We start from the raw sequence: 27,593 nt of genomic DNA, 5'->3' as shown, positions 1-27,593 counted from the left end.
CTTGGTTTTTACTTGGTAAACATGTACACAGACATATCTTATAAGAGAATTTTTAAAGTTAACTCCACAGTATGTAAAGGATGTTGCATATTAGTATATCACTTTGGCATAATTAGTCTTAATAGTTATAATACGCTCATTTAGTGATTAACCATTTAAACTAAAGCCAAATAGAAAAATTAAAATAAGTAAATAATTAATATTTCTTTAAAATATGAAAGGTAATTAATATAAAATAAAATTGATTATTTTCAATATAATTGAAATGAGTATTTTCAACATGTAATAAAAGTAATAGCAAAGATGAGTGTCATTGTAGATAGTTATGATCAAATAAAAATAATATCCTAACAATGTGCATATTAAAATAAATTAAGGGCTTGTTTGATAAATGACTGATCCGCCAAAATTTTAGCGAATCCACCAAAATGGCGTTTTACCAAGATCAAAATGTAAAACTAATTGTTTGATAAAATGTCGGTTTGAAGCAGCACATTGCTCCAAACCGCCATAGATACTTGCCAAATCTGAATTAGTAAAGAATCCTCGCAAATCCACCATAAATGACAGATTCTGAGTAATCGCTGCCTTTTCGGGTGCACCCAATCGGACACTGCTTTCCGACTGCCTGCATCAATCGGGCCACAAGCTGGGAAGATCTAGCCAGTCGGTGGGCTCCAGATACCAGGGCTCTCCGGGTCGGGTACCCTAATCGGGGGTATCCATCACTAGTTCTTCATTTTCTTGAGTTCTTGCAAGGCAACGACTCGAGAAAGTAACTCTGCGACGAGTCCTCCAGTGCTTGCCTGCATGCATGCAGTCGGCACCTTGTCAATCTTACAGTGTAGCTGAGCACAATCATCGCTACTCAATCGGGTCGCATTTCGGTGGTCTCATCCTCCCGACAAGTCACTTTTTCCTAACTGGTTTCACCTTTCCTGACTGATTCTGCAACGGTCGCTATCAATAAGGCGTAATCATTGCATCTCCTCGATTCCCGTCTTACCTTTTCAAAAATTAACCGTCTCATCTGTCAGACGCTACGGCTGGCTCCCAATGGTCCGATGCTCGCCACTTGCCCATCTGAGCGACCAACCACTTTTATAAATACTTCTCTTCTCCCCCCCACCCCCCCCCTCCGCTTTTCTACTTTCCATTCTCCAAACTTCCAACGCTGTCCCTCTCATTTCTCCGGCCATTTTCCCTCTTCTCCGGTCAACGATTTCACTGTTCATCCATCGATCGCCTTCTTTCTTTTAAGGTTAGTTTCTTTTCTCTTTTCCCTCCTCCCTTTAAACTTCTTTTAAATGTCTTCCTCTGCCACTTCCTCGCCATCTTCGTCCACCCGTCGTCAGGGCGTCACCATTTTCTCGACGGGTTTCTCCTCTTCTCACCCAGCAGCCGCCACTCAAGCAACCTCCATCACCCGAATAATCGACAGGGATTCGGGTTTCTGTAAAAACCAGGAGCGGCCGGCTGGCCATTGCACTTCCCTTTCTGTCGTTAACTATAATCACGCCTGCCGATTGCTCGGCTTGACGGCCAAGACTCAGGAAGCTGGTCGGAGGCTGGTCACTGATCCGCCAACTGATGGGTCTGTTGGTATTCATTACCAGTTAGTCCACAGCGGCTTCCGAGTCACACCTTTCTCCTTTCTTTCTACGCTTCGCAATTACTACGGGCAATGTTACAAAAATTGACCTCCTCCGCGGCCGATCGCCTAATGCAATCCTCTTTTTTTAAGGTTATTCGGCAGTTGCAGTTGCAAGATTGAAGGCCGTAGTCACAGACCAGAGTCGCAGACTAGACGCAAGTCGAAAACTTTAAGATCACCTCCAACGGTCGAAAATGGCAAAATTTAAAATTAAAAAAATGATTTAAGAGAACAGCATATTGAAGCTCTAGCCGATCACCTCCGTCGATTCCGCTGGTCGCCTCCTACGCAGTTGCGACTCCTACTGCATCTCTTCTATCAAAACCAAATTTAGTCATTGCTTTGTTGGTCTTGCCGGTCAGTGGAGGTGTGTACTAGTCAGTGGATGGGCTCTATCTGTGTGCTTTTCTTTGATATATCTTTGCATTGATATATGTAATATGTGTTGTGTTGCGTTGAATTTTGATACCTCTAGACTGTATGCGTGGAGAATAGCAGACTAGCAAACTAAGGGCGCCTTGGCAGTGTGGTGTAGTAGACTAGGAGTGTATATATATGTGAAGAATATATGTACTGCATAGTGTAATATATATATATATATATATATATATATATATATATATATACACACACACACACACACACACAAAAACAAATTCCTAGGGGCACCTAGCTATTTTTTCAACCTTGACGATGGGTTGGTGTCCGGTCAACTAGTGCCCAACTCATATTGCCTAATCATCAGCTTTTTCACTGTCCTCCACCACCTAGAGAGAGAAGTCTTTCTAGCCCTCTTTCACCAGCTTTTTTGACTAACTGCAGTCGTTTGGTTACTCCTGGGTATGCACAAATTTGTGCTCGAGACAGCCGCAAATTCTTGGACAAGCTGGAGTTCTCTCATAAGAGCTGGAAGGAGGAGTATTTCTTTGTCCGACTAGCTGCTACGCACCCGACCTTCGATTTCCCCATCACTTGGACTACCTCATGCTATTGCCTCGACAAGAGGCAGCCTTGCCCAGTTGATCTTGAGCAATTAGTCAAAGTTTTCGTTGAGGAGGAGCCCCTCTCTGCTTGTCACTGGTCCTGACTACAAGTCAAGTTGCTGCCCTAGGGCGCAGCTGATAAGTGCCAAAGATACCTAGGAAAAAGGGTCTAATTAAGGAGTGCAATTGTGCTTATTTGACATCCTTTTATGGCTAATCTATGGCGTTTTAAGCTCTAATGTGTTAATCAATTGCAAGGCTGCACTCTTGACACACTTTGGATGATTCTATAGGTTTTTGAGGCTCAGAGAGAAGGCATGTGAACTCGGCAAGTGAAGCAAACAAAGAAGAAGAGGCTAGTGGAAATTCACCCACGCATCCACGCGTGGACTTGGCGTTGAAATGGCGTGGGAAATATTCAGAAAGTTCCACGCCAATGATCCACACGTGGAGAAGGAAGAAGGTCGTTAAATGATGAATTTCACGACTGATCCACGCGTGGACACAACGTGGATTAGTCCTGGCGTGGCCAATTTACCAAGGGCAATTTCTAATACCCCGCATTTCCCTACTACTCTTTTAAATGTAATAAGGGGTTATTTTCCTATAAAGTAATTATTATTATGACTTCAAATATAATTATTCCATAATGTGCTATAGATGAGCTATTTTTATAAACTACTATTTGAGCACCCAAATGTTCTAAGCCCATAATCTATATGATTTTCCTTGTAAGGCTATGGACCTAATAAATTATCCTTAAGCTCAATCCTTATTTCCTAGCATTCTTCTAAGCCCAAATGAAATTATGTACATATATGTATATGCATTTTAGTCTTAGACCAAAGTTGACCCAACTTTCCTAGAATGACCTAGCCCAAAAAGGAAAACTTAAACCTACTAAAAATAGCAAGTATATATTGGATCGAATCAACAGCAGCCAGGAACGTTTGCTACATTCCATTCTCTATGCTCTCTGCCTCTCATCACTCTCTCTATCGTCTCTTTCGTTTGTTGCCTACCAACAACAATGGAGGTATTGGCAGCTTCCACAATGGACTCCAGTGTCACCATCCCCTTCTCCAAACCATCACCTTCTTTCCTCCTCTCCCTCATCGGCCTTCATGGCAAGTTAGACGGTAGTTGGTCCGCCGACAAAGCAATGGTCGATTCCGACTCTCTGTTGCGACATTCCCTTCCACGAATCGGGGCAGCGGTCGACGGCTGCGGAGGTCGGCAACGGCGATGGTGGCAGAACGGTGGTATGGCACCTGTTCTTTCTCCCGGCGGTGCGAGGCAGCGGACAACATGGCGGCACCCTCCCTTCCCTTCGGCCAGCAGCAGCAGCGGCGTCTCACACCCTCCTCTGTTCTTTCCAGCGTGGCTAGCAGCGACGGTTCTCGGCTGGAACGTCGCAACCAAGCAAGTGGTGATGGCAGCTTGTTCTCCCGATGGACTCCTCTACTTCCGGCGATGCGGTGGCGGAACTTGGACGGCGTAGGAAGCTTCCCGGCATCTCCCTCCTTCCCTCCTCTGTTTTCTCCGCAACGTAGCATCAACAGGAGCAAACCGGCAGCTGGTGGCACTTGTAGTGTCGGTCAATAGCGTGATTAGGAATATCATCCGCGTATTCTGGCCGGGAGTTCGTGTGAAGGGTGTTGGCTAGGTGGTCGCATGTCATGGCGGCAGAGATGCAGTGGTTTAGCAGTATGGCGCTTTGGTGTTGAGTTGGAAGGCATGGGTTTGATCCCTTCGGTTAGCATAGCAATTAAGGTAATATCCCTTTAAAGCTTTTACGAATAGTCAGTTTATGTTTTAGGGTGTGGTTTAGTGTTTTAGTTGTCATTAGTATTAGTCTGTGTCACTGAATCTACCCTTTATACTAGGCTCCTGGGCCGTTACACATTAAATCCTCTAGTTAATGCTACAGGTAATGACTCAATCTGCCCTTCTCAAATGATCCGTACAACTATTTATACTAGGCTCTTGGGCCGTTACACATTAAATCCTCTAGTTAATGCTACAGGAAATGACTCATAAAACGCATTTAATACACGTAACTGGAGACGTTAAATACAAATGTCCGTTGGTTCTCTCAAGCTTTCATCTTCATGTGTTATTCCTTCAGAACTCCTTCGGCGATCGACTGGAAGCTTCGGGTATCCAGCCTAACCATCCCTCCGATTCGGACCCAACCTGAGGGCCTCGATCTCTCCCAACTCGCCCAAGCCCCCGACCGGAAAAGAAGGCTAGGGGTTGACCTGAAAGAGAATGGTGCTGGTGCTATGCAGATGGGTGAAGACAAGTCCATCGGGAGCTGTATAGAAGGCTAATGAAGGCATGACCTTGAATGTTCAGGACATTGATGCTTATTGGCTTATATTCCTCTGATCGACCGACCTCCGAAGAAATCGGGATGAGCCTTGGATGTTCAGGACATTGATGCATATTGGCTTATGTTCCTCCGATCGACCGACCTCCGAAGGAGTCGGGGTGAGCCTTGAATGTTCAGGACATTGATGCTTATTGGCTTATATTCCTTCGATCGACCGACCTCCGAAGGAGTCGGGATGAGTCTTGGATGTTCAGGACATTGATGCTTATTGACTTATGTTCCTCTGATCGACCGACCTCCGAAGGAGTCGGGATGAGCCTTGAATGTTCAGGACATTGATGCTTATTGGCTTATATTCCTTCGATCGACCGACCTCTGAAGGAGTCGGGATGAGCCTTGGATATGATGTTCAGGACATTGATACTTATTGGCTTATGTTCCTCTGATCGATCGACCTCCGAAGGAGTCGGGATGAGTCTTGAATGTTCAGGACATTGATACTTGTTGGCTAAACCTGATCCTTCTCCCTTCCTATCTGTTTGCTGACTCACTATCAGCTCCGCCCAGTCTTCCCAAATCAAGCCGTCCGTCCCACCAACCTTATATCCCATCAATTATAATTATGAATCATTTTTGGTATCTTAGATGCTTGTGTAGAAACACTCCATGAATCCATATATGTTTGGGCAAGTTATACTTTTCTCTGAGATTTGAAGAGTGATTTAATGATGTATTTTTATTTACTTTTTTAAATAACAAACTTCATTCCGAATCTGATTTCTCTCCTATCTTATTAGACGTGTGAACATAATTCTTAACAGCTTATTTGAATTGAATAATAAAGTCAGAAGTATAAAATATATGAGTTAAGTAGGTGATGATATTCTCCAGGCTGGCTAAAACGAAAAGAAGAAATTTGTTTGGATTCGATATTTTCCTCCCCACTTTTCCGGTCACAAGGGTGTGAGGTTGTTTCACGAGTCGCAATCCATGAGACGGATCGAATCAACATAATTTAGGTCATAAAAACCAACCAAAGATCACCTCATAACAGTAATTATGACACAAATTATGTTGATCCGGCCCGTCTCATGAGACCCATGAGGCATTCTCACACAAGTTTTTGCCTTCTTCCAATTACGCGGGCAAATTACAGCTGTGTGGATCACGGTCCAAGATGATATCGTTGAACTTGATAAGTCAGAATAATGTACATTATGAATTAGAATAATATATTTTATGTGTTAGAATAATAAAATTTGTGATTTATTAGTTAGAATAATGTACATATACTTTAGAATAATGTACATTATGAGTTATAAAAATGTATTGAAATGGATCGGTAAAAAAAAAATTGCACGAAATGACGTCGCTTTCGAACCGTGGTCCACACAGCTGTGTGGACAATGGTCCACGCAATAACTATTGAATTATGCATGATCTTTATAAAATATGGCAAATTATTGTGTGGATCGTGCTCTACAGAGCTGTGTGGACCACAGTCCAAAACGACATTATTTTGATGTTTACTAAAAAAATTCCTTACTTCGTGTGCGTGTTAGAATAATGAAAACTTTGGATAAGATAATGTATTTTATGTGTTAGAATAATGTACTTTAATTTGTGTATTAGAATAATGTACTTTTATGTGTTAGAATAATATAATTTATATGCGTTAGAATAATGAAATTTGTGGGGTAAGATAATGTATTTTATGAGTTAGAATAATGTAATTTATGTGTTAGTATAATGTATTTTATGAGTTAAAATAATGTATAATAATGTAATTTATGTGTTAGTATAATGAAATTTCTGAGGTAAGATAATACATTTTATGAATTAATAGAATAATATACTTTATGTGTTAGAATGATGTATTTTATGAGTTAGAATAATGTATTGTATGTATTTTTAACCGTGATCTAAACAGAGTTGTGTGTACTATGATCCACGTCGTATAGATTGATAAAATATCTTACTTCCAAATTTACTAGAACTCTTTATAACTTATATATATTTCTATATTTAATTTGAGAATGAATAATAAGTTAGATATGCTAAAAATTTTGTGATTTAATGATACCTAGTTGCACTCCCACGTAACAGAGTAAATAGTACTCAAAAAGAATTTCCTCTATTTCTATACTTTGTAATATTTGTTGTAATATTTGTTGTGTATATTCTTGAGAAATGAATGATACAAGAAGAGAAACATGGATTGTTTTACATTTATTATTGGGTGAATGTATGAGCAGTAGGAAATTATAAAACCCAAGAGGATAACAATCTGGAGGGTGAAGTTGGACGTCCATTAACATTAAGCACCTCTAAGCAGAAACACAACAACACGCATGCAGTACACGTTTTATTGTGGGAAGTAGCGTTAATTAGTCGCGACCACCAGAGCCGCCGCCACTACCACCACCGTTGTTGTTTGCTCCGCCTCCTCCGCCGCCGCCAAAATCGTTCCCACTGCCACCGCCATTTCCAGATGTAGCCGCCCCTGGTCCAATTCCAATACTACCCCGTATTGGATCAATCGTAATACCCTTTGGACCAATCGCAGCTCCGCCACCAAATCCACCGCCTATTTCTAGTCCGCCACCCAGGATTTTCAAACCACCTCCAAGCCCACCACCTCCTCCTACTCCTCCACCATTCACACCAACACCACCCCCACCTCCTACTCCACCGTTTACAATACTTCCCAACCCTCCTCCAAGGCCGACTTCAATGTGTAAACCACTGCCGGAAGGTCCAACACCGCCACCTAGATTCCCTCCACCACCCAATCCATTAGAGCCACTGCTGCCGCCGGCGGTGCCCCGGAGAGATTTCTCATCTCCATTTGCATATGATATGCACAAAACAAGAAAAAGGAGAATCACTAGAGAATCAGCAACGATCTTCATTGTTATTGCAGTATGTAGAGACTACAGAGCCACCAATCAACCATTTAAACATTTTAATGTCTTCCATCGGGTAATTATATGAATAAATTATATCATGCGCCCTGATTAATATAATAAACCTATAAACACGAATTACACGATTAGCATTGAAAATTTAAATGGGTTGATTCGTATGCTATTGATCTTGATTGATAATTAATTGTTTTAATTAATTAAATTGGGCTAATATTTATTTAATTTGGTTTGTCAATAAATAATTAATTTGTTTAATTACTTTATTAAGAGTAATGGTCTGCTGGATTACTCGGCCCAATTTGATGAAGTATATAATTGAGTTGGACTAGGCAAATGTGATAATGTTAGTGACCTGTGGACTAGTCGTTATACTACTGACCATCTCCATGGGTCATGGTTGATACTGCAGTTGTGTTGAACTGATACTGCAGTTGTGTTGAAAGGATACTGCAGTTGTGTCGAAAGGGAACTATAGTTCCGCAGAACAGAGGCCGTGTCATCCATCTGAAACTGCAGTTGCGTTGAACGGATATTGTAGTTGTGTTGAAAAGATATTACAATTGTGTTGAAAAGATACTGCAGTTGTGTTGAACGGATGAATGACCTCTGTTCCATGCACCTGCAGTTTCCTTTCAACACAACTGCAGTATCTTTTCAACACAACTGCAATATCCGTTCAACACAACTGCAGTATCAGCTATGATCATGGTCCACAATGCATTGTGGACCATGGTCCACCATATAATTTGCGTCTGTGGACAATATACTGTATGGACCATAATATCAAATAATGTACCTTCAGTATCAAAATAAGAGAAAATTGTCAAATAGACCCTCAAACTTTAGCTAGAAAATTAATTAACCCCTTCAACTTTTTAAAGGTGCAATTACATCCATAAACAATTCATTTTAAAGAAATGAAACCCAACAAGTAATTGACCTGCTATCACAGGTCATTAAAAATTCGGCCACTCTCCGGTAGAAATTTCAGGCAAAAAAGTGACCGGCGAGCGGTCGCTGGTCACGGAGAAATAGAATAGAAGGCGAAGGGTTGCCTTCTCAACTGGAGAAGGCAACCCAAATCTGGGTCACCTTCTCCGGTTGAGAAGGCGACCATTGTGGTGTCGCCTTCTCGCTGGGGAAGGCGACACCACAGTGTGGCCTTCTCCAGCGAGAAGGCGACCCAGATCTGTGTGGATAGTGCAATTAGGTCCCCTAACTGAATTTGACCTGATAAATAAGTCATTTAGGACTCGATTGCACATTTTTACCGGTTTAGGGGCTTGTATAAAGTTTTTTTCAGTTAGGAGGCCTAATTGCACTATCCACCCGACATAGGGGGTCAATTTGACACTTTTTCCTTTTTTAAATTACAAAATATTTTCTATTTCTTATTATTTATTTATTTAATATTCGATGGCACTGTTACCATTAGTATTGGTATTGTAGAATTTTAATTTGCATGTTAGTTATATATATACAAGTAGAGGTACACACGTATATATATTACAATTAAAATGTTTATTATAATTATAAATAATTTTTTACTATCCTACGTGATCGTGTCGAAACACTCCATGAATCCATATATGTTTGGGCAAGTTATACTTCTCTCTCAAATTTGAAGAGTGATTTAATGATAAATTATGTCCTTTTATTTATTTTTTAAATAATAAACTTCATTCCGAATCTCATATCTCTCCTATCGTATTAGACGTATGAACAGAATTCCTAACAGCTTATTTGAATTTAATAATAAAGTCAAAAGTATAAAATATACTCCGATCCGTATGACTTAAGTAGCAGTAACCAGTAGGTGATGATATTCTCCAGGCTGGCTAAAACGAAAAGAAGAAATTTGTTTGGATTCGATATTTTGCTCCCCACTTTTCTTCAAATTATGCGGGCAAATTACGGCTATGGACCAGGTCCAAACCACATCATTCAATTTAATAAGTTAGAGTAATGTACTTTATGTGTTAGAATAATGAAACTTCTGATTTTATTAATTAGAATAATGTACATATACTTTAGAATAACGTACATTATAAGATAAAAATATATACATTGCAAGTAGGTGAAAATAATTACGCGAAACGACGTCATTTTTGAACCGTGGTCCGCACAGTTGTGTGGACAACGGTCCATGCAATAACAATTAAATTATGCGTGCTCTATATAAAAAATATGTCAAATTATTGTGTGGACCGTACTCCAGACAGCTGTGTGGACCATAGTCCAAAATGACATCGTTTTGATATTAAATAAAAAAAAATTCCTTACTCCGTATGCATGTTAGAATAACGAAATTTTGGATAAGAATTTTATGTGTTAGAATAATCTAATTTGTGCATTAGAATAATGTACTTTATGTGTTAAATACACCGTAATATACTTTATATGTGTTAGAATAATGAAATTTGTGGGGTAAGATAATGTATTTTATAAGTTAGAATAATGTAATTTATGTGTTGGAATAATGTATTTTATGACTTAAAACTAGTTTTCACACACGCGTTGCGCGATTAGACCAATGCCCAATGTGCATTTTAAAATAAGTGTTCCTTAATTAGTTAAAGTAGTAATATAATAATGAGAGAGAGAAAAAAGCTAAAATCTCTTATATTTTAAGAAAAGATGAAAGAAATTGTAAATAGGGAAATTATAACTAAAGTAAATGAAAACAAATAAACCACTAACTAAAGTTGACTCTCTATCATGATGAACCAGAGGAAGAAAACAGTTGGAAAAAGAGTACTAATTTGAGAAGATTAAATTAATTTTTCTTAGTGCGTTTTTGCTGAGTCTCGAAATTGTCTTCATATTCTCCATCTTTAGTGAAGTGTAGTTTCCATTTTGTTGGTTGTGTATTTAATGCATCTTGTTTACTGGTGGTAGTAAATGAGAATGATGTGTGTAGTGAGCATTTAGACCAATGACCAATATGTATTTTGAAATTAGTATTCCTTAATTTAGTTAAAGCATTCATATAATAATGAGAGAGAGAAAAATGTTAAATTAATAAAAGACAAAAAAAATAGTCTCAGTGCTTATATTTTAATAAAAGATAACGAAATTGTAAATAGTTAAATTATATCTAAAATAAGTAAAAACAAATAAACAACTAACTAAAGTTGTCTATCTATCTTGATCAACAACGGGAAGAAAACAGTCAGAGTACTAATTTGAGTAGAGTAAATTAATTTTTCTTAGTATGCGTTTCCTAAGGCTCGGAATTGTCTTCATCTTCTCTATCTTTAGTGAAGTTTTGTTTTCTTTTTGTTGGTTATGTCTTTATTGCATCTTGTTTACTGGTGTTAGTGAATGAGAATGATTCATGCAATGATGTTATGGTATACGATACCATGTGTTTGCCTTGTCGTGTATAGAATTGAGACCTCAATTGTATTATATATTCTTCATCTTGTAAGCGGTTATTGATATGTTGAATTCTTAGCTGTTGACCTTGCAAGATGCATATATAGTTAGTCATAGGTTATTTAATGTAAAACATGAGTATTTATGGTTAGAAAAGGAGTAGTATCTGTTGTTTTAATTGCATAACTTGTTTGCTGGTTAAGAGTAATAGTTGTTCAGCACATTTTCCAAACACGAATGCAACAAGGCAACCATTTTTATCAGTAATTTCCACGTCTAGTTTACACCTGTTATGTTTTTTAGATTAGCATTGTTGTATTTTGTCCCAAAATTTCCATTAGTAATTTCCACTTCCATCAACCTAATGCTCATCCCAAAATCAATTCAGCAGTTCCACATTGTCTATGTCTTCATCCCTCTAATTCCTCCATGTGTAAATTAATCAACAAAGAAATGAAATCAACAAAAAGGGAAGCCCATCTTAAAAATTTTCAGCTAGTCAACAATTCAGTGATATTTTACTAACAAGTAGGATTAGTCTACTTGCATGATAGCAGCACTCCACACCAAAATGACATTCATTCCTGTCCCAAAATATTTTAGTATTCAAAAGCTTATATACTCCTTTTCAAGAATAAATAGTTACTGAATGTATCAGTCACCAAACAACCACCAAAACATCAGCTTCATTATACTATAATTACATTTTTTGCAAAGACAACATCTAATAGTATCCAAAGTGCAGTAAGTCTATATTCTCTGTTTGCTCTTCATTATAAAAAACTCATTCCCTTTTCATGCATATCAATTTTGCATTATGATTATTACAACAATCCGTATTATAGAAGAAAACATGTAATTAAAAGCTAAAAGCTTTAAACTTATATACCCATTGCCCCCGCACCAACCACTAAAAAAAAAAAAAAAAAAAACATCTGAGTATATGCACTTAGTTAAGATATATTATTTTTTCCACATATATATAGAAATTGAATCAAATAATTAAAAAAAAAACAATCAAACAGAAAACACAGACTGGATTAGTGCCCAAAATTAACTCCATAAAAGCACTTGTTAGTTGCTCACATATTTTTTTAGAGCAGCAATTTGTATAAAATAATAGCACAAGCAGCCATAGTAAAAATCTTTGCATTGTAGTAAATAAAGACAATATAACTAATGAAATTATATCTCTTTTTAAATTTTTTGATATGAATAATTTTTATTTTAGAAAATAAAGACAATATAACTAATGAAATTATATCTTTTTTTTAAAAAAAAAGTTTTGATAATGAATAATTTTTATTGTAAAAAATAAAGGCAATATAACTAATGAAATTATCTCTTTTTTAATATTTTGATAATGAATAATTATTTTTTGAATAAATGCATTTTAAACATCGAATTCTAAATTAAAGAAATGATATGTATTTTTTGTTGTAACTACTAATTTATTTAATTTAATTAAGAGTAATAGAGTAGGATACTTACTTTTTAATAATATACTCTAACATATTTGCCGTATATGTTTAACAATTATGCCAATGCTAATTGGGATGAGATTAAAACCTAAGACCTTTCTTATAGAAAGTAATGGGTAAATTAAAAAGTTAACGGAATATTCCGTTACTAAAGTTTATACTAACGGAATGTTAGGTAGGTTATTTAAGGGAAGAAAATAATATAATAAGGATACATATGGAAAATTATTAAAAAAAAAAACTACTAAAATCAAAATAATATGAACCACTCATTTAAGTAAATAATTACCACAAACATTTTTTCCTTCCCTTTAGATCCCTAACTTTATTGACTCTTATTAAGATTGATGATGATGATAATGTATAATGTAATTTATATTGTTGTTGTTAGAAAAACAAACATGCGCAGCGAAAGCATCATATAGCTTTTTCAATGATTCTATGTAAAATAGGAAGTTAGAAAGGTTTACCCTTGAAGCGTGCTTTGGCAGAATCAAAACCGTCCAATCGTCCGGCCTCTAGTCCGTCCACCGGTCGGGCACGCGAGAACTCCAAGAGATTTCTACGTGAAAACTATTTTCCTGACTTAATCTCTGATTTTTCATCTCTTAAGAAATAGGGCAAGGCTATATATATAGCCTAGTTTGGGCCCAAAGGTACTAGCCTTTAAAAGCCCAAAACTACCCAGTATTGAATTAATCCATTAATCAATTATTAATGTATTAATTCAATATCGATAACTCTTTATCGATTTCTTTTAAAGTTCTCAGCATTACCACAAACCATTAAGGTGTGATGATAAGCACCAAGAATAGCTCATTTTAGAGGTAATTCAAGGGCTAGTATTGTATAGTTTATTACCCATTTTATAAGAATATCATGCATTTAGACTCTAATGTGACCAAAACTTCTAACGAGAGTGTGGAAGATGCTTTTAAGCTATTTTACAGCCAAACGGAGGACCTATGGCCAAAACGGAGCAGAAAATGGAGAAACCATGAAGTAGGAGCCTCCCACGCAGCCTCACACGTGTGTGGAGGGGCGTGGAAACATTCCAGTAACTCCCCACGTCTTCCACACGCGTAGCGATAGTCGAAGCCTCAAGGCTCGACGCGTCGAGCCCCTGACTCGACGCGTTGAGAACGTGCCGTAGCTTTTTTCCGAAAATTCCTTGAGGGTGGCTCGACGCGTCGAGAGCCCTGATCCTAACCTAAAATTCTGCTGCGGGAAAAATTACTATGTTGCCACTGTTTTGTTTCCCCTATATAAGGCTCATTATTTCAAACCTTTGGGAGTAGTAGATAAATTAGTTTTAGATAGAAAAATAGAATAGAATAGATCTAGAGGGGTTTCTCCCCTCTTAGGGGAAAATTCCTTTCTTTCATAGTTTAGATTAGATCTAAGGGCAAGATTGAAGATGGGGATTTCAAGAACAAGGTTGTAAAGATCCCCTTTCTAAGGGTGGTAACCATTCTCTCCATTCTCTAATTTAATACTTGTTTCTTTGTTATTTCCTTTCTTGATCCTGTTTCTTTATGTATGATAGAGTAGATTAGTTTGGGTGTGTGTGCCCTTGTTGATCTATGGATTGATGCTTATATTATATCTTATGATCTTGGTATTGTGGGAGTATGATTGATGTTTTGTATGGATGATGTTGTTCAATCTTTGCTTCTATTTCCGGTCGGGATAGTTAGTGAACCGAGTGGAAGTGAGAGAGTGCGCGATAGCGGCCTCTCCCGAGCCCAACTCATTTATATCTCCGCTCTTAATCCGAAAGGATGAGATCCGAGAGGAGTGGTAGGCAAGGTGTTCGATAAAATGCCTCAACCGAATGATGATTGAGAGTTGGAGTGTGACGCCACTCAATACAAAGACCGTGACTCCCTAGATCAATCCCGAAACCCAATTCCAAGCTACCTACGATAATCAATCATTTGGCTTAACTTTGGCATGCACCCCTTTCCTTTTACCTTTTGTATTTTCTATCTCCTTTTTACCCAACCAACCATGAACAAAACATTCCCCTTTGATTATTGTAACTCTTACCTTTCAACTTCCTAAATGCCACACATATTCGGTTCCCATTCGCCATCCTTGAGAGACACGACACTCGGGGAGTCTTGACTCTTCGTTTTACCACTTCACCTTCACCTCCCACTAAATTACATCCTTCATGTGACTTTCTAGGTTCATAGTCAAACTAGCAACGAGTAATATTTAATAACTCATTATTAAATAATAACTCGTAAGTCATGAGTGACACCTAGCAGTATGTCATGACTACCTAGTTGACAATGAATATATATTAATATATTATAATGAACCTTTCCGTTACAAATATCATGCAACATTCCTTCCACACAACACTTGTTCCAAACCAGGTAAAGGTCATGGTCAAACTTAGTCAAACCCATAAACCCGGTCGATATGTCTATTCAATATTTTAACTTGAAGTCCAACTTCATTACACTCTGGCCAGAGATTCTCATTGTATGATTATTGAATAGACTGGAACATCCTTGTTACCTCTAGGCGGTGGATCCTCTATTGAACGCACACGTCTCCGTACAATACAGAACTAGGCCACCAAGTACACTTAGAGTCCCATAAGGAACAAAAGACGCATACTAGCAAAAACTAGTCCACCATATGTACGAGACAACTATGTCGTCTCAAGTCAAAGGATTATTGCATACTTGTAACATACAACATACCATGACACGGAGGTAAACACCATGCGGTACGTTGTAGTCAGTCAATGTTCAATGACTTGTTCTCTAACAATCATCCACATGTCCACTCTCTGTATCTCATACAGAATGGCATGAGACTCGCATAAGAAGGACAATGACTAGGAACATTTTTACAATACTTCATTTATTAATTCTTCGTCACTCATATTCTTAACACTTAAGAATGAAGAATTAAGAAGATTGTATGGAATAATATCAAATATTAACTAAGCCTTAATAAATAAAACAATTATTTATTATATTTCTTTAATAAGAAATTAATGCCCAAAACAATAAATGTTGGCTCCTAGGGCATACATGTCTAATAGTTGTAAGGCTCGCGGATCATTGACAAATGGACGACATCTGGCAGCCTTCATTCTTGACCACAGGCGTGTCCCCTTTCCAGCGCACTCTCATGCATAAGTGGAGCTTCCTACCCTTTAGTTTATAAGATCTTGATAGTTTGGATGGTTTATCTTTTTGTTATTATGTGGGAGCTTATGGGTTCAAAGCCCCATGATAGTATATCTTTATCTTATTTTGCTCAAGCTTCCTATGAGAACAAACTAAACGTGTGTGTGCTTATTAAACACACATTATATATATATATATATATATATATATATATATATATATATATATATATATATATATGTATGTATATATGTATATATGTATATATATATACATACATATATATATATATATATATATATATATATATATATATATATATATATATATATATATATATATATATATATATATATATATATACATTTATATATATATATATATATATATATATATATATATATATATATATATATATATATATGTATGTATATATGTATATATGTATATATATGTATATGTATATATGTATATATGTATATATGTATGTATATATATATACATATATACATATATACATATATACATATATACATATATATATGTATGTATATATATAGAATTGTAATCATATGAGAAATCATATTTAGATGAGAAATAAGACATATTGTGGGGCGCCCATCTTGTAGTATTTGATGGTTGAGATTAATCATTTTTTCCTTTTTATGTGCTTAATTTTAATTACTAAGGGTTGTATTGTAATTGTAGGTGTTTTGTTTTTAGTCTGGGATTGTAATGCATATATTATGCTTTATTTTAGGTGTTTTAGTTTTGGTAGGATTAGTTTTTTCTTCTTTGTTGCCATTCAGTCTCACGGTTCCGAAGTCACCATCCCGTTTTCTTCTTGCGCTAGTGGTTCGTTGTTACGTCCATGGAGTTTGTTGATGGAGGTATGTTGGAGTTGCTTTTTATTTTTATTTTTATTTTCTTGGTTGTTTTTTCCTGTTTCTTGTTTGTTGCAGAACGTTGGGGGTGTTTTTTATTTTCTTTAATTCGCGCCTGTGTGCATATGTGTTATAAGCTGTGTGCATTTCCTACCCTTGCCACATGCACTGGTGCTGTTGGTTCTGTACTCTCGTTGTACAGTTTTCGCTTTTACATCTGGTTTTGTTGCTTTTTTGGTCTGCCGTATGGTTTTTTTGAGTTTGTATCTTCATTATTCGTTGTGGTTGTCGTCTACTATGTTTGGTTGCGGTAGTTGCGAGTTACTTTTTGTCGTTGGTTGCTCCCATATGTTTTTTTACTTACACTGTGGGCCGTTTTTTTGTTCCTGTGTTCCCATGTAGCAGCATCAGTTTGTGATGATGAAGGTTTGTCAGGTGGGATTGGTGGGTCCAATGAGTGTGTCATGAATCTCTCTCCTAGAGGGACAAAATATTGGATCCCGATTTGTGACAAAGCTAGCCAGCCCTTTGTGGGTCAGCGGTTTAGCAAGTTGGATGATGGTGTTGACTTCTATGTCCGGTATGCTTGTACAGTTGGGTTTGATGTAGTCGTAGCACTGAATCAAAGGATAGGGTAGGTAAGGTTTTGAGGAAGTATTTAGTGTGTTCTCGCGAAGGTTTCAAGCAGCCTACTAAGGATGTTTGTCTGGTAGGTGAGGGGGTTGGTGACACTTCCATATCGCCGAAGAGACGTCGGGTTACGAATAGAGTTGGTTGTAATGCAAAAATCATTTTGAAGCTTATGGGTGATGGGGGGTATTCTGTGTTTTCTTTGGAGGTAAGGCACACACATTCTTTGTGCTCGGACCCGGCTAAGGCATTCATGAGGGTTAATCGTAAGTTGACTTTGGGCCATCAAAGATTTGTTGCTAATTGTGCGAGAGCGAATATTGGTCTGATCAAGTCCTTCAAGCTTTATAAGCAGATGGTGGGGGACTATGTTGATGTTGGGGCCACCGGTGTAGACTTCCAGAGTTTTAAGCGGGATTTAATCGCGTATATTAGTGGGGGGGGGGGGGGGATGCACAGTTGATTGAAAAGTTCCTTCATAAGAATGAGTTGTGGTCTACATTTTGCTTTGACTATGATGTGGATGAGTACGATCAGCTCTCACGTGTGTTTTGGGCAGACCCGGTTGCGCGCGGAATTTTGCGTGCTTTGGTGATGTTGTGTCCTTCGATGCGACGTATAAGACTAACAGGTATGTGCATATATCCACCAAATCATGTGCATCTCTAATGGCATTGGGGTTTTCTGCTGTGTTTGAGAAGAACATATATTAGTGTGTGCATTTATGCCGATAGCCGTGTGCACGTGGGTAGTATTTTCAGGGTAATAGTCGCCCTAGTTGGGCCTTTTTGCGTTTGATGATTTTTCGCTAGTTGCATGATTAAACGTATTATTGGTTCTTCTTCACTTAGGTTCTAGTTTGTTTTGTTTCTAATGTACGGAGCTGGAATGTGTGTACGTATAATCTTGTGTTCGTTCCATTTACTAGCATGGATAATCACAAGAAATCAGTGACATTTGCAGTAGGGTTGATTGCGAAGGAAGATATTGACTCATATGTGTGGTTGCTTGATAATTTAAAGCAAGCTATGGGCCACGAGCCGACATACGTTGTCACCAATCAAGACCCATCTTTACGGGTAGCTGTGCTAAGGTTTTTCACGTCTGCACAGCATCGATTTTGTATGTGGCATATTATGACGAATGTGGGTGATAAGGTTCGGGCGGTGCTTGCCAATGATCAGCCTTTTCGTCAGGATCTTAACGCTATTGTGTGGGATGAGTGTATAACGATAGAGCAGTTTGAGTCTAAATGGCTTCAGATTATGGAGGTGCATGGGCTTGTTGAGCATAGGTGGCTTCAGTTGATGTTTGAGTTGCGTGCATTTTGGATTCCTGCTTTTTTTCGGGACTTACCTATGAGTGGTTTGGTGCGGTCTACATCTCGATCCGAATCCCAGAATAGTTCATTTGGGGGCTGTACTAATTGCCATGCAAGCTTAGTGGAGTTTTTTATTCACTTTGAAGGTGCGATTGATAGTCAAAGGCATAAGCAGGCTAAGCTCGATGCTGCATGTGAGGGATATTTGCCCGTGGTTAAGACCCCTTTGGCTATTGAGCGTTATGCTGCTTCCGTTTATACCATTACTATTTTTTATGACGTGCAGGCAGAGATTGTTGCTGGTTGCTTTGAGTGCCGTGTTTTGTCGTTTGCGGTGGATGATGATGTAAAACGCGTTGAAGTAGAGGGGGAAAATGGTGTTGTGTGTGTTGTTGTCTTTCATATGGCTGAAACTACTGCTTCTTGTTCGTGTTGGATGTTTGAGCGTGTTGGGTTGCTTTGTAGGCATATTTTTCTTGTTTTGAAGGATGCTCATGTGGACTCCATTCCGGCGTGCTACGTTGTTTCTCGGTGGACACATGATGTGTACAAGCGTCCGATTTATGATATAGATGGTGTGCACGATGCTTCTGCTTTGCGTGGGAATTCTAGCAAAAGCGCCATGAAGGAGGTTTGGAATGATTTTTATAGTTGCGTTGCACTTGCTAGGGATAACTTCGATCGTGTGTCGGAGTTGTCTCCTATTTTTGAAGGAGTTGAAATTGTCATTTGTGGATGCGGACAGTACTTTGGGTTCGTCTGTGGCTAAGTCTGGTGTCATTCGTTCCTTTGGTGGGGTGCTTGCGTCTTCAGAGATTGTTGGCCACCCTCCTACTGTTGCTAAGAACAAGGGGTTTGGGAAGCGGTTCAAAACTGCAAAAGAGCTTGCTCTGGAGAAACACTACCAAAAAACGCGGAAATAATGACGGATTTAGCGACGGATTTACTTATTTTTAAAAAATTGAAATTTAGCGACGGATTAGTGATGAATTAGCAACGGAAAAATATTGTCGTTAAATCTGTAGCTAATTTTAGCGGTAAATTTTCGAGCATAAACTTGCGACGGATTAGCGACGGATTTTTGTCAAAAATTTCGCACGCATTTTTTAGAAGCAAAATAAACCCGGGAATAGTGGTCGCAAATTTTTTAAAAAAAATCTAGCGACGGAAATTTGAATCCGTCGCTAGATGTAGCGACGGATTCAAATTTCCATCGCTAAATAATTAACGGGGCGGGCTCGAAAATTTTTTAAAATAAAATCTAGCGACGGATTTTGAACCCGTCGCTAGATTTAGAGACGGAAGTTGAATCTGTCGCTAAAATAGTGTCGGATTCAAATTTCCGTCGCTAGCGTAATAACGGAAGAGTCTATGAAAAATGAATCTAGCGACGGAATTTGAATTCGTCGCTAGATCAAAGATCGAGGTGGGTTATTTAAAAAAAAATAACATTTAGCGACGGAATTTGAGTCCGTCGCTACATATAGCGACGGATTCAAGTTTCCGTCACTAGATACAAATATATAATCAGATTGCTTTGCCTTGTAAACATTCTAACCATAAAAATTGTTCCAAACACCCCAGCAGCCAACTACTGCTTTGCCCGCACTACTGCCCACGACCAGTTACTCGCCTGGACAACCACTACCGCTGCTCGCCTGGACGACCGCCACAGTTGCTCGCCTGGACTCCGAACGCAGCTACCTGCTCCGCCGTGCCTACCGCCGTCGCTCCTCTACTCAGGTAATACTTTCCTGAAGTACCTCTCTCGACATTTTGGGAATTAGAGTTTTCAACTGCTCCCTTTGGATTTGGGGATCGGAAAAATGTTTATATTTATGAATGATCCTGCTTTTGATCCATTCGTTGGTGCTCCTTACTATATTTGATGATGAATATGTTGAAATATGGATGCTAGGAATTTTTAGTTGTTTTCTGCTTTGTTTGATGCATCTTTAATAGTTAAATACTTTAATATACTGCAAATTTTATGCTTGAGGTTCCTGGGAGTAGTTATTGGTTTAATTTACTGAAATTGTGAAATTATTGCAATCCTATTTTCTTTCCCTCTTTAGCATTCATTCATCCATATTGGGAGGTTGAGACTTGAGAAACTTGATCTGTGAACTTCTGTCTTCATAGATTGACACATAGACTGATAGACATATATATGCTATCTATATAGAACATACAATTTTACTATCAAATTAAAGCTCTTTAAATGATTATTGTCTAAAATTCCACTTTTAAATGAGGAAGTAAAGCGGTGGCTTATTTATCAAATTCTATTTTTTTAGTTCAAGTGGTGATTGAGTTCATATAATGATGGAGAAGGCAGATCCTGCACAGAAATTATATACAAGGATGAGACTGTGGGAGTTTTCTGATCAATATGTCATTGAGCCTATAGATGGCCGGTTTTTTAAAATTTTTGTCAAGCATATTGAATAGAGGAAAATAAAAAACATAACCATCCTTAAGAATGGGTTGCCCTCTTTGTTGATTGCATTCATCTTCCTTTCAAGTAATGCAGTTTGATATAACTGCTTGCTACAGGTTGATAGTCTTTCTAAAAAATTGGCAACTAAAAACCATGGACAAGTTGGCACGTTTTACTGAAATCATTCAAAACTCCAGCAAGCAATTATGTGTGACTTGGCTTGAGGAGGAACTATCATTAGGAAAGAGAAACATTGGCTTGAGGAGGAACTATCATTAGGAAAGAGAAACATTGACAGAGGATTTTAGAAAACTATCCTTTATTATCATATAATTTTTAGCTTATATTGTAAACAAATATAAAGCCTATTATACAATTACCCTTAGATGTTTTTCCCTCTTATTATCAGATGTGTCTTTGTTCAATGGTTGATACGCTGGATGAGGATGGAGGTATTTTGTAGAATATCAGAGAGTTGGGCAAGGAGGACCTTTATGTAGAATTGGTATATGTTATTAAATTTGAACTCATCAGGTTCTTGTTATGATTATTGTTATTCTTGCTTATCTATTTTCTATTTAAGTGTTTGTTGATGATGCCTGCAAATTTTAGTTGCTCTTTATTGACTTGTGAATTGTTTGGAAATATAGAAAGTTAGCAAAATGGTCATTCACTCAATTTCTGAATCAGATAGAATGGAAAAAAAGAAGAAGAAGAAGAAGAAAGAAAGGAGGAATGTTAGATCTTTTCATGGCATTTAAAAAGGCTTAGAGAACTCTAGTTCTTTTTCAAATGAATTTGGTGTGCATAGAAAATTTAAAATGCTACCACTTTAAAAGTAAGTTAGTGAAAAGTAACAATTATGTGACACTCATAAATTTTGGAAGCTAAATCATTGGCCTAATTCTGCTGGCCATCTGTCTTCTTTTTGGGAGGAACATGTAGTTTGACTATTTTCCTGACTGTCTTAAAAATATTCTTCAACATGAGTGGTGCCTATTATATGATCATGGCTTTTTCACGGAGCATTTTTCACGAAGCATGGGGTGGCCATATTAGAGGATTTGGTGATTACACTGGCAGGGGCTGGAAGCATGTATTTGGAGCTTATTGTAGATATTATCTTCTATTTTTTGTTTTGACTGAAACTGTTCTAGATTTCTAGAACTTGAGTGTGGAATTACTTTTTTTTTTTTTTTCTGTTAATGTAATTGACTCAGAACAATAGAACTTCAGGATAAAGGAATAAAAGTGGGATTCGTTGGAATCTTTATATTATTCAGCTACTATATTATAGATTTAAAGCATGTATGTGATATTAATTAGTGGGTAGCTTTTATTTTATTTTTTTAAACAAAATTTAAATTTAGCGACGCACTGAAAATCCGTAGTTAAATTTAGGGACGAATATGTCCGGCGTTATTCCCTCACAAGTTTCATCATCAAATCTGTCGCTAATTCGTTGCAAAGTTCGTTACCAAATTGTCGTGGTATGACTCTAGCGACGGAAATTTTGTGGATTTAGCGACGGATATTCCGTTGCTAGATTTAGCGACGGAAATTTACCTCGTAATTCCACGACAATTTGGTTTATTTGAACTCAAGTGTGGGATTTTTGGATCAAATACGATTAAATGATCTTTTCAAAAATGCTATTTTTGTAAAATTGAGAATTGAGGATTAACAAAACTATTGCCTTGCAAATTTATTTATGTGCAAAAGAAGGATTTTTAATCATAATTATTTTCAAGTTATGGAAGCTATGTGAAATTTGTGAAATTGTGAATATGTGGTTGAAATTTAATTATTGTTGAGGAGTGCCCGTAAGGAACAATCCTCGGGTACTAGGGCACTATGGTGTGTCCTGTTGAGGCGGGTCTGTGTACCCTAATTTCAGGAATAGTCAGTAGAAACCTTATCCTGGCTACTAGGGCTGGTAACTTCCCGTTGAGCCTTGGAATCCTCATTCGGGGGTGTGCACACTTAAGGTTAGAGTCCGGTTTCCATTAGAAATGGGAAATGTGTGGAGTGTTCGGATGTGTGGGAAGCACCGTTTACTAGGGCCTAAGAATAAAGGACCCTGTCCCATTTATGTGTGATTGATGTGCTTCTATATATATTTTGTGGTATGCAAGTGTTGCACAAAAATAAAGTTTATAAAAATTTTTTATAAGTGATGATATTGTGAAAAAGTTTTATATGATTACTTTACCTTATACTTACAAAATTGAAAACATTTTTAATATGGCATTGCAGCCAAGTTGAGCAATTGGTAAAGTATTTTCCCTTATCAAATTATTAAAATTATTTTCATAGGGGCAAGCAGTCCCTTACTTAGCATGTTATGCTAACTCCTTTCTCCTTGTTGTTGTTATTGTTGTTTGTTTGAGTACCAGGAGAAATATGATGAAGTATGTTGCTATGAGAGCGATAGAACATGATGCTTTGGAGGATATAGAAATAAATTTTATGAATATTCAGGACTTTAATATGTTTTATCTCGTTAAAGACTACGTTGAGAATTGTAATTCTCTTTTGTTTTGGTTTTATTTAAGTTAGCCTTAGCACTTAGGTATTGTGGTTGCCTAAGTGTGGCGGTAATGCCCTCAATAAGATTTTGAAAAGCTTCCGCATTCTAAGTTTTGTTTTAAGAATTATTTATTAATCGGTGAAAATAAGAAAAAACAAATAGGCCGTTTTTGGGGGTGTTACAATCCCATATTATTTACAATAGGAATACATATTTGCTGCAAACGCAGTTGTTAATTATTTAGGCTGGTAATTATTACCTCTGTTGGGGTGTTTATTATTTCACAACTTGGCGCTGCAACTTCTACCGCCTCCGGTGCACACTCGTGGTCCGTTTCCATTTCCAAAACTGTTGGACTACCCCCACCCCCCTTTGGCCCTTCTTCATCTGTTGGTAGATCAATGTTATCAATATTCTCCATACCCTCATTCTTCTCCACTTGTTTGAATCCCAAGCTGAAACTAGGCATTTTGCACCCATCTGTCCACAATAGCGCGGCTCTCTCCACATCCTCCACGACCCTTATGTTTTCGGGGTTTGCCTAAACTCGTCTTCGTGCTGGCTGTCTGTGTTTTCCTTGCTCCCTGGACAAGTCTTCTCCTTTGGTTGTTGCGTCCACATCATTCCCACCAGTGACTCCATTGTTTGCTAAATTTCCCTAATCATTCCTTCCTTCACAGCCACGTCCTCCGTCTCCTCTATTAATTTCTCCAGTTCTAACACGATGGACTTCAACATTGTCATTTTCTCTGACCCGAACCTCAAAAGTCTGCAATTATGTGTACAGGAAACCAGTGTGCATTTTAGTAGTTAATAGTGTGCATGCATGATCGTTTTCAGTCGCTAATGGTCTACTTTTGTATACAAACCACCCAAGTTCACTTCAGATCAAAACAGTGTGAAATCACTACTATTTCTTAACTTTTATTATGTTCATTTTCTATACGCTACGTGCATGTCATATCAGAAGTGTGTGCACTTCAGAAGATATCATTTAGCATGTGTTTATGTTAAATGGATCTGTTGCGGGAGTACTACACCTAACCCCCATGTGCAACTTAGTTTCTTAACCTGTGCATATGACTAAAATTTTTAACCTTCTGCGGCTAAACTTTTTATTACAACCACCCATGTGCATCTTAGTATTAACTGTTGTGCACTTTATTACCTAGCAATTTCCATGACTCTTTAAATTTAGTTCCCTTGAATGGGGATACATTCTAACTAGTATTATCATTTTCAGATATTAATGGTCAAGTTTTGTGTTTATCCGTTATGTGCATGTCATAGCAGGAGTGTGTGCACTTTAGAAGTTAGCATTTAGCATCTGTTTAGGTGAAATGTATCTATTCAGGTAGTTCTACACCTACCTCCCATGTGCCACCTAGTTTATTACCCTTTGCATATGACCACATTCTTAAACTTTGTTCTGCTAAACTTTGTATTACAACTACCTTGTGCATCTTAGTGCTAACGGATGTGCACTTTATTACCTAGTAGTTTTCACCTCACATACTATTCATAGAAAAAAACATATGCTTTTTCTTACCCTCTCCTCCATGCATGGTGCGGTTGCGTCTGTGTTTTCAAGTTCTGCGTCCAATAGCTCGCCCGTCCCAAATTCCCCCAATCTGATTTCTGAAAATTTTCTGCCACTCATTATCCGGCAGGTCCAACCCTTGATTCGTGGCACTTGTCGCAGTACTTTTTTGCCATCAAACTTCACACGGTCCATATACAGGGGCAAATCCTGGGACTACTACCGCCACTGATGAAGGATCTTCTGATGAAAACTCCTTTGTTTAGAAAAACAGTAGCAATAGACTTGATATCCCAAAATTTGGAGAGGCTGATCCCCAACAATGGATCTTCAACATATAGGAATATTTTAATTTTCACCAAACTCCCGAGAGCCGTTACAAATTGTCAGGTTCTGTTTGGAGGGAGATGCTTCGGAGTGGTTTCGTTGGATGAAACGAAATCCCATGATTTTTTGTTAGCACGACTTCCTGGAAAAGGTTGAACTCCGGTTAGGTACCACGCATTTTGAAGATCCTCTAGCCGAACTAGCCAAACTTATGCAGATAGGGACGGTAGCAGACTTCCAAGAGTGTCGGAGAGCCAATTGATTTCCTATGCCATTGGAGGACTGAAACCACATATACGACGGGAGTTATTATTGGCCAAACCGAGGTCCATTCTAGCAGCTTTCGAGTTAGCCAAAGCTCATGAAGCTCGCTACAATGAATTAATGGCTGAATGTCGCATAGCCTACCGAGGGAACCCAAGACCTTCACCCATTCCGGAAGAAAACCATTGGCAGCCTAGAGGTTCTAGTTTTTCACAGATCACAATTTGGCCAGCTCCAACTTCGCAACCCTCGGGTATTCTGTCTGGGGGAACAAGTGGCCAGAAATTAATGCCAGCGCCTCATGCACTGCCGACTCCTACCTTGCCCATACGGAAGTTCAGGGCAGCAGAGATACGTGACTGGCGTGATAAGGGACTCTGTTTTCATTTTGAGCAAAAATATTCGTAGGGTCACCGATGCAAAGGTCACTTCTTATTGCTTATTGGTGACGAAGAAGAGCCAGACATGGACACAGAACTAGTTTTTGGTGAAGAGGATCCTACTAACGTTGAGTTCATTGCTGGCGATGTATCCATGCTTAACACAATGACAGGGTCGGGTAACCCACGGTCGCTACGCCTCGTCGGCAAAATAAAATAGTCTCCATGCTTAGTGTTAATCGATAGTTGGTCGAGATTCTATCGATTATCTTGGGCACATCATTCATCAAGGGCAGCTTCACATGGGTCCTAGAAAAATTGAGGCAATCCTCTCGTGGCCAGTTCCGATGAGCACCAAACAGTTGCGAGGGTTCCTTGGGTTAGCTGGTTATTACCGTCGATTTATTAAAGGGTTTGCTGACATTGCCACTCCACTTACAGATCTACTAAAAGAGGAAGCTTCCAAGTGGGGTCTCGATGCTGATGATACCTTAAAATCTCTCAAGGCTGCATTGGCTTCTAGCCCTGTTTTGAGTTTACCGGATTTCATGAAGCCTTTCGTAGTAGAAGTCGATGCATCAGGCACTGGTTTAGGGGCGGTTCTCATGCAACACGGCCACCCTATATCTTATTTCAGTAAGAAAATGGACGGAAAATGGCAATCAACATCGACCTATCAAAAGGAATTACAGGCTTTGACCGCAGCAATCCAAAAATGGAGCCACTACTTGCTTGGAGGTTCCTTCATTGTGAAGACAGATCATTTCAGTCTTAAAGAACTCTTGCCCCAAAAGGTTCACACCCCTGAACAGCAAAAGTTTATCCACAAACTCATGGGTTATGATTTTCGAATCGAATACAAACCCGGGAAAACAAATGTTGTTGCGGATGCTTTATCCTGTTTGCATGAGGGTGCTTTAGTGATGATGATTGCTAGTTGGCATGTGTTCGAATTCTTGGAAATTCTACGGGAAGAGAATAAAGAATTAGAAGATGTTAAGGCTCTCCACCAACGCATAGATGATAACACATTACCAGTAGACTTCTCTCGTCGAAACGATATTCTATTTTATTGCAATCGCTACTATATCAGCTGCCAATTGCCACTCATCTTTAAAACCCACCCTGTTGCGGGAATTTCATTCGTCCAAGGTGGCTGGGCATTCTGGAATCAAACGTACTTTGGTCTGATTATCTACGCTATTTTTCTGGCAACACATGCGACGAGATGTGGCAAATTTCGTTGTCTCTTGTTTGACATGTCAACAAACTAAGTTCTTAACAAGCGCGCCCGCTGGTCTGCTACAACCACTGCCAATTTCGGACTCAGTGTGGGGCAAGCTCACGATGGATTTTATTGTTGGCCT

At 38.2% G+C, this 27,593-nt stretch overlaps 2 protein-coding genes and 1 long non-coding RNA gene across 3 annotated transcripts; 2 read left to right on the top strand and 1 right to left on the bottom strand.

Moving 5' to 3' along the window:
* Window positions 1-7,359: 7,359 nt before the first annotated feature.
* Window positions 7,360-7,884, bottom strand: LOC116005817 (acanthoscurrin-1-like). The gene has a single exon (XM_031246054.1). The coding sequence runs from the start codon at window positions 7,882-7,884 to the stop codon at window positions 7,360-7,362; it is 525 nt and encodes a 174-aa protein (XP_031101914.1).
* Window positions 7,885-16,781: 8,897 nt separating this feature from the next.
* Window positions 16,782-19,668, top strand: LOC116005815 (protein FAR1-RELATED SEQUENCE 5-like). The gene is made up of 4 exons (XM_031246053.1): window positions 16,782-16,800; window positions 17,197-17,374; window positions 18,353-19,376; window positions 19,459-19,668. The coding sequence occupies exons 1-4, from the start codon at window positions 16,782-16,784 to the stop codon at window positions 19,666-19,668; spliced, it is 1,431 nt and encodes a 476-aa protein (XP_031101913.1).
* Window positions 19,669-20,342: 674 nt separating this feature from the next.
* On the top strand, window positions 20,343-21,848 carry LOC116007626. The gene is made up of 2 exons (XR_004095305.1): window positions 20,343-20,488; window positions 21,595-21,848. It is a non-coding gene; the product is annotated as an uncharacterized LOC116007626 (long non-coding RNA).
* The last annotated feature ends 5,745 nt before the right edge of the window (window positions 21,849-27,593 follow it).

The sequence above is a fragment of the Ipomoea triloba genome, chromosome 15 (assembly GCF_003576645.1).
Source record: "Ipomoea triloba cultivar NCNSP0323 chromosome 15, ASM357664v1".
Lineage (NCBI taxonomy): Eukaryota > Viridiplantae > Streptophyta > Magnoliopsida > Solanales > Convolvulaceae > Ipomoea > Ipomoea triloba.
This window is presented reverse-complemented; position numbering and strand designations above follow the sequence as displayed.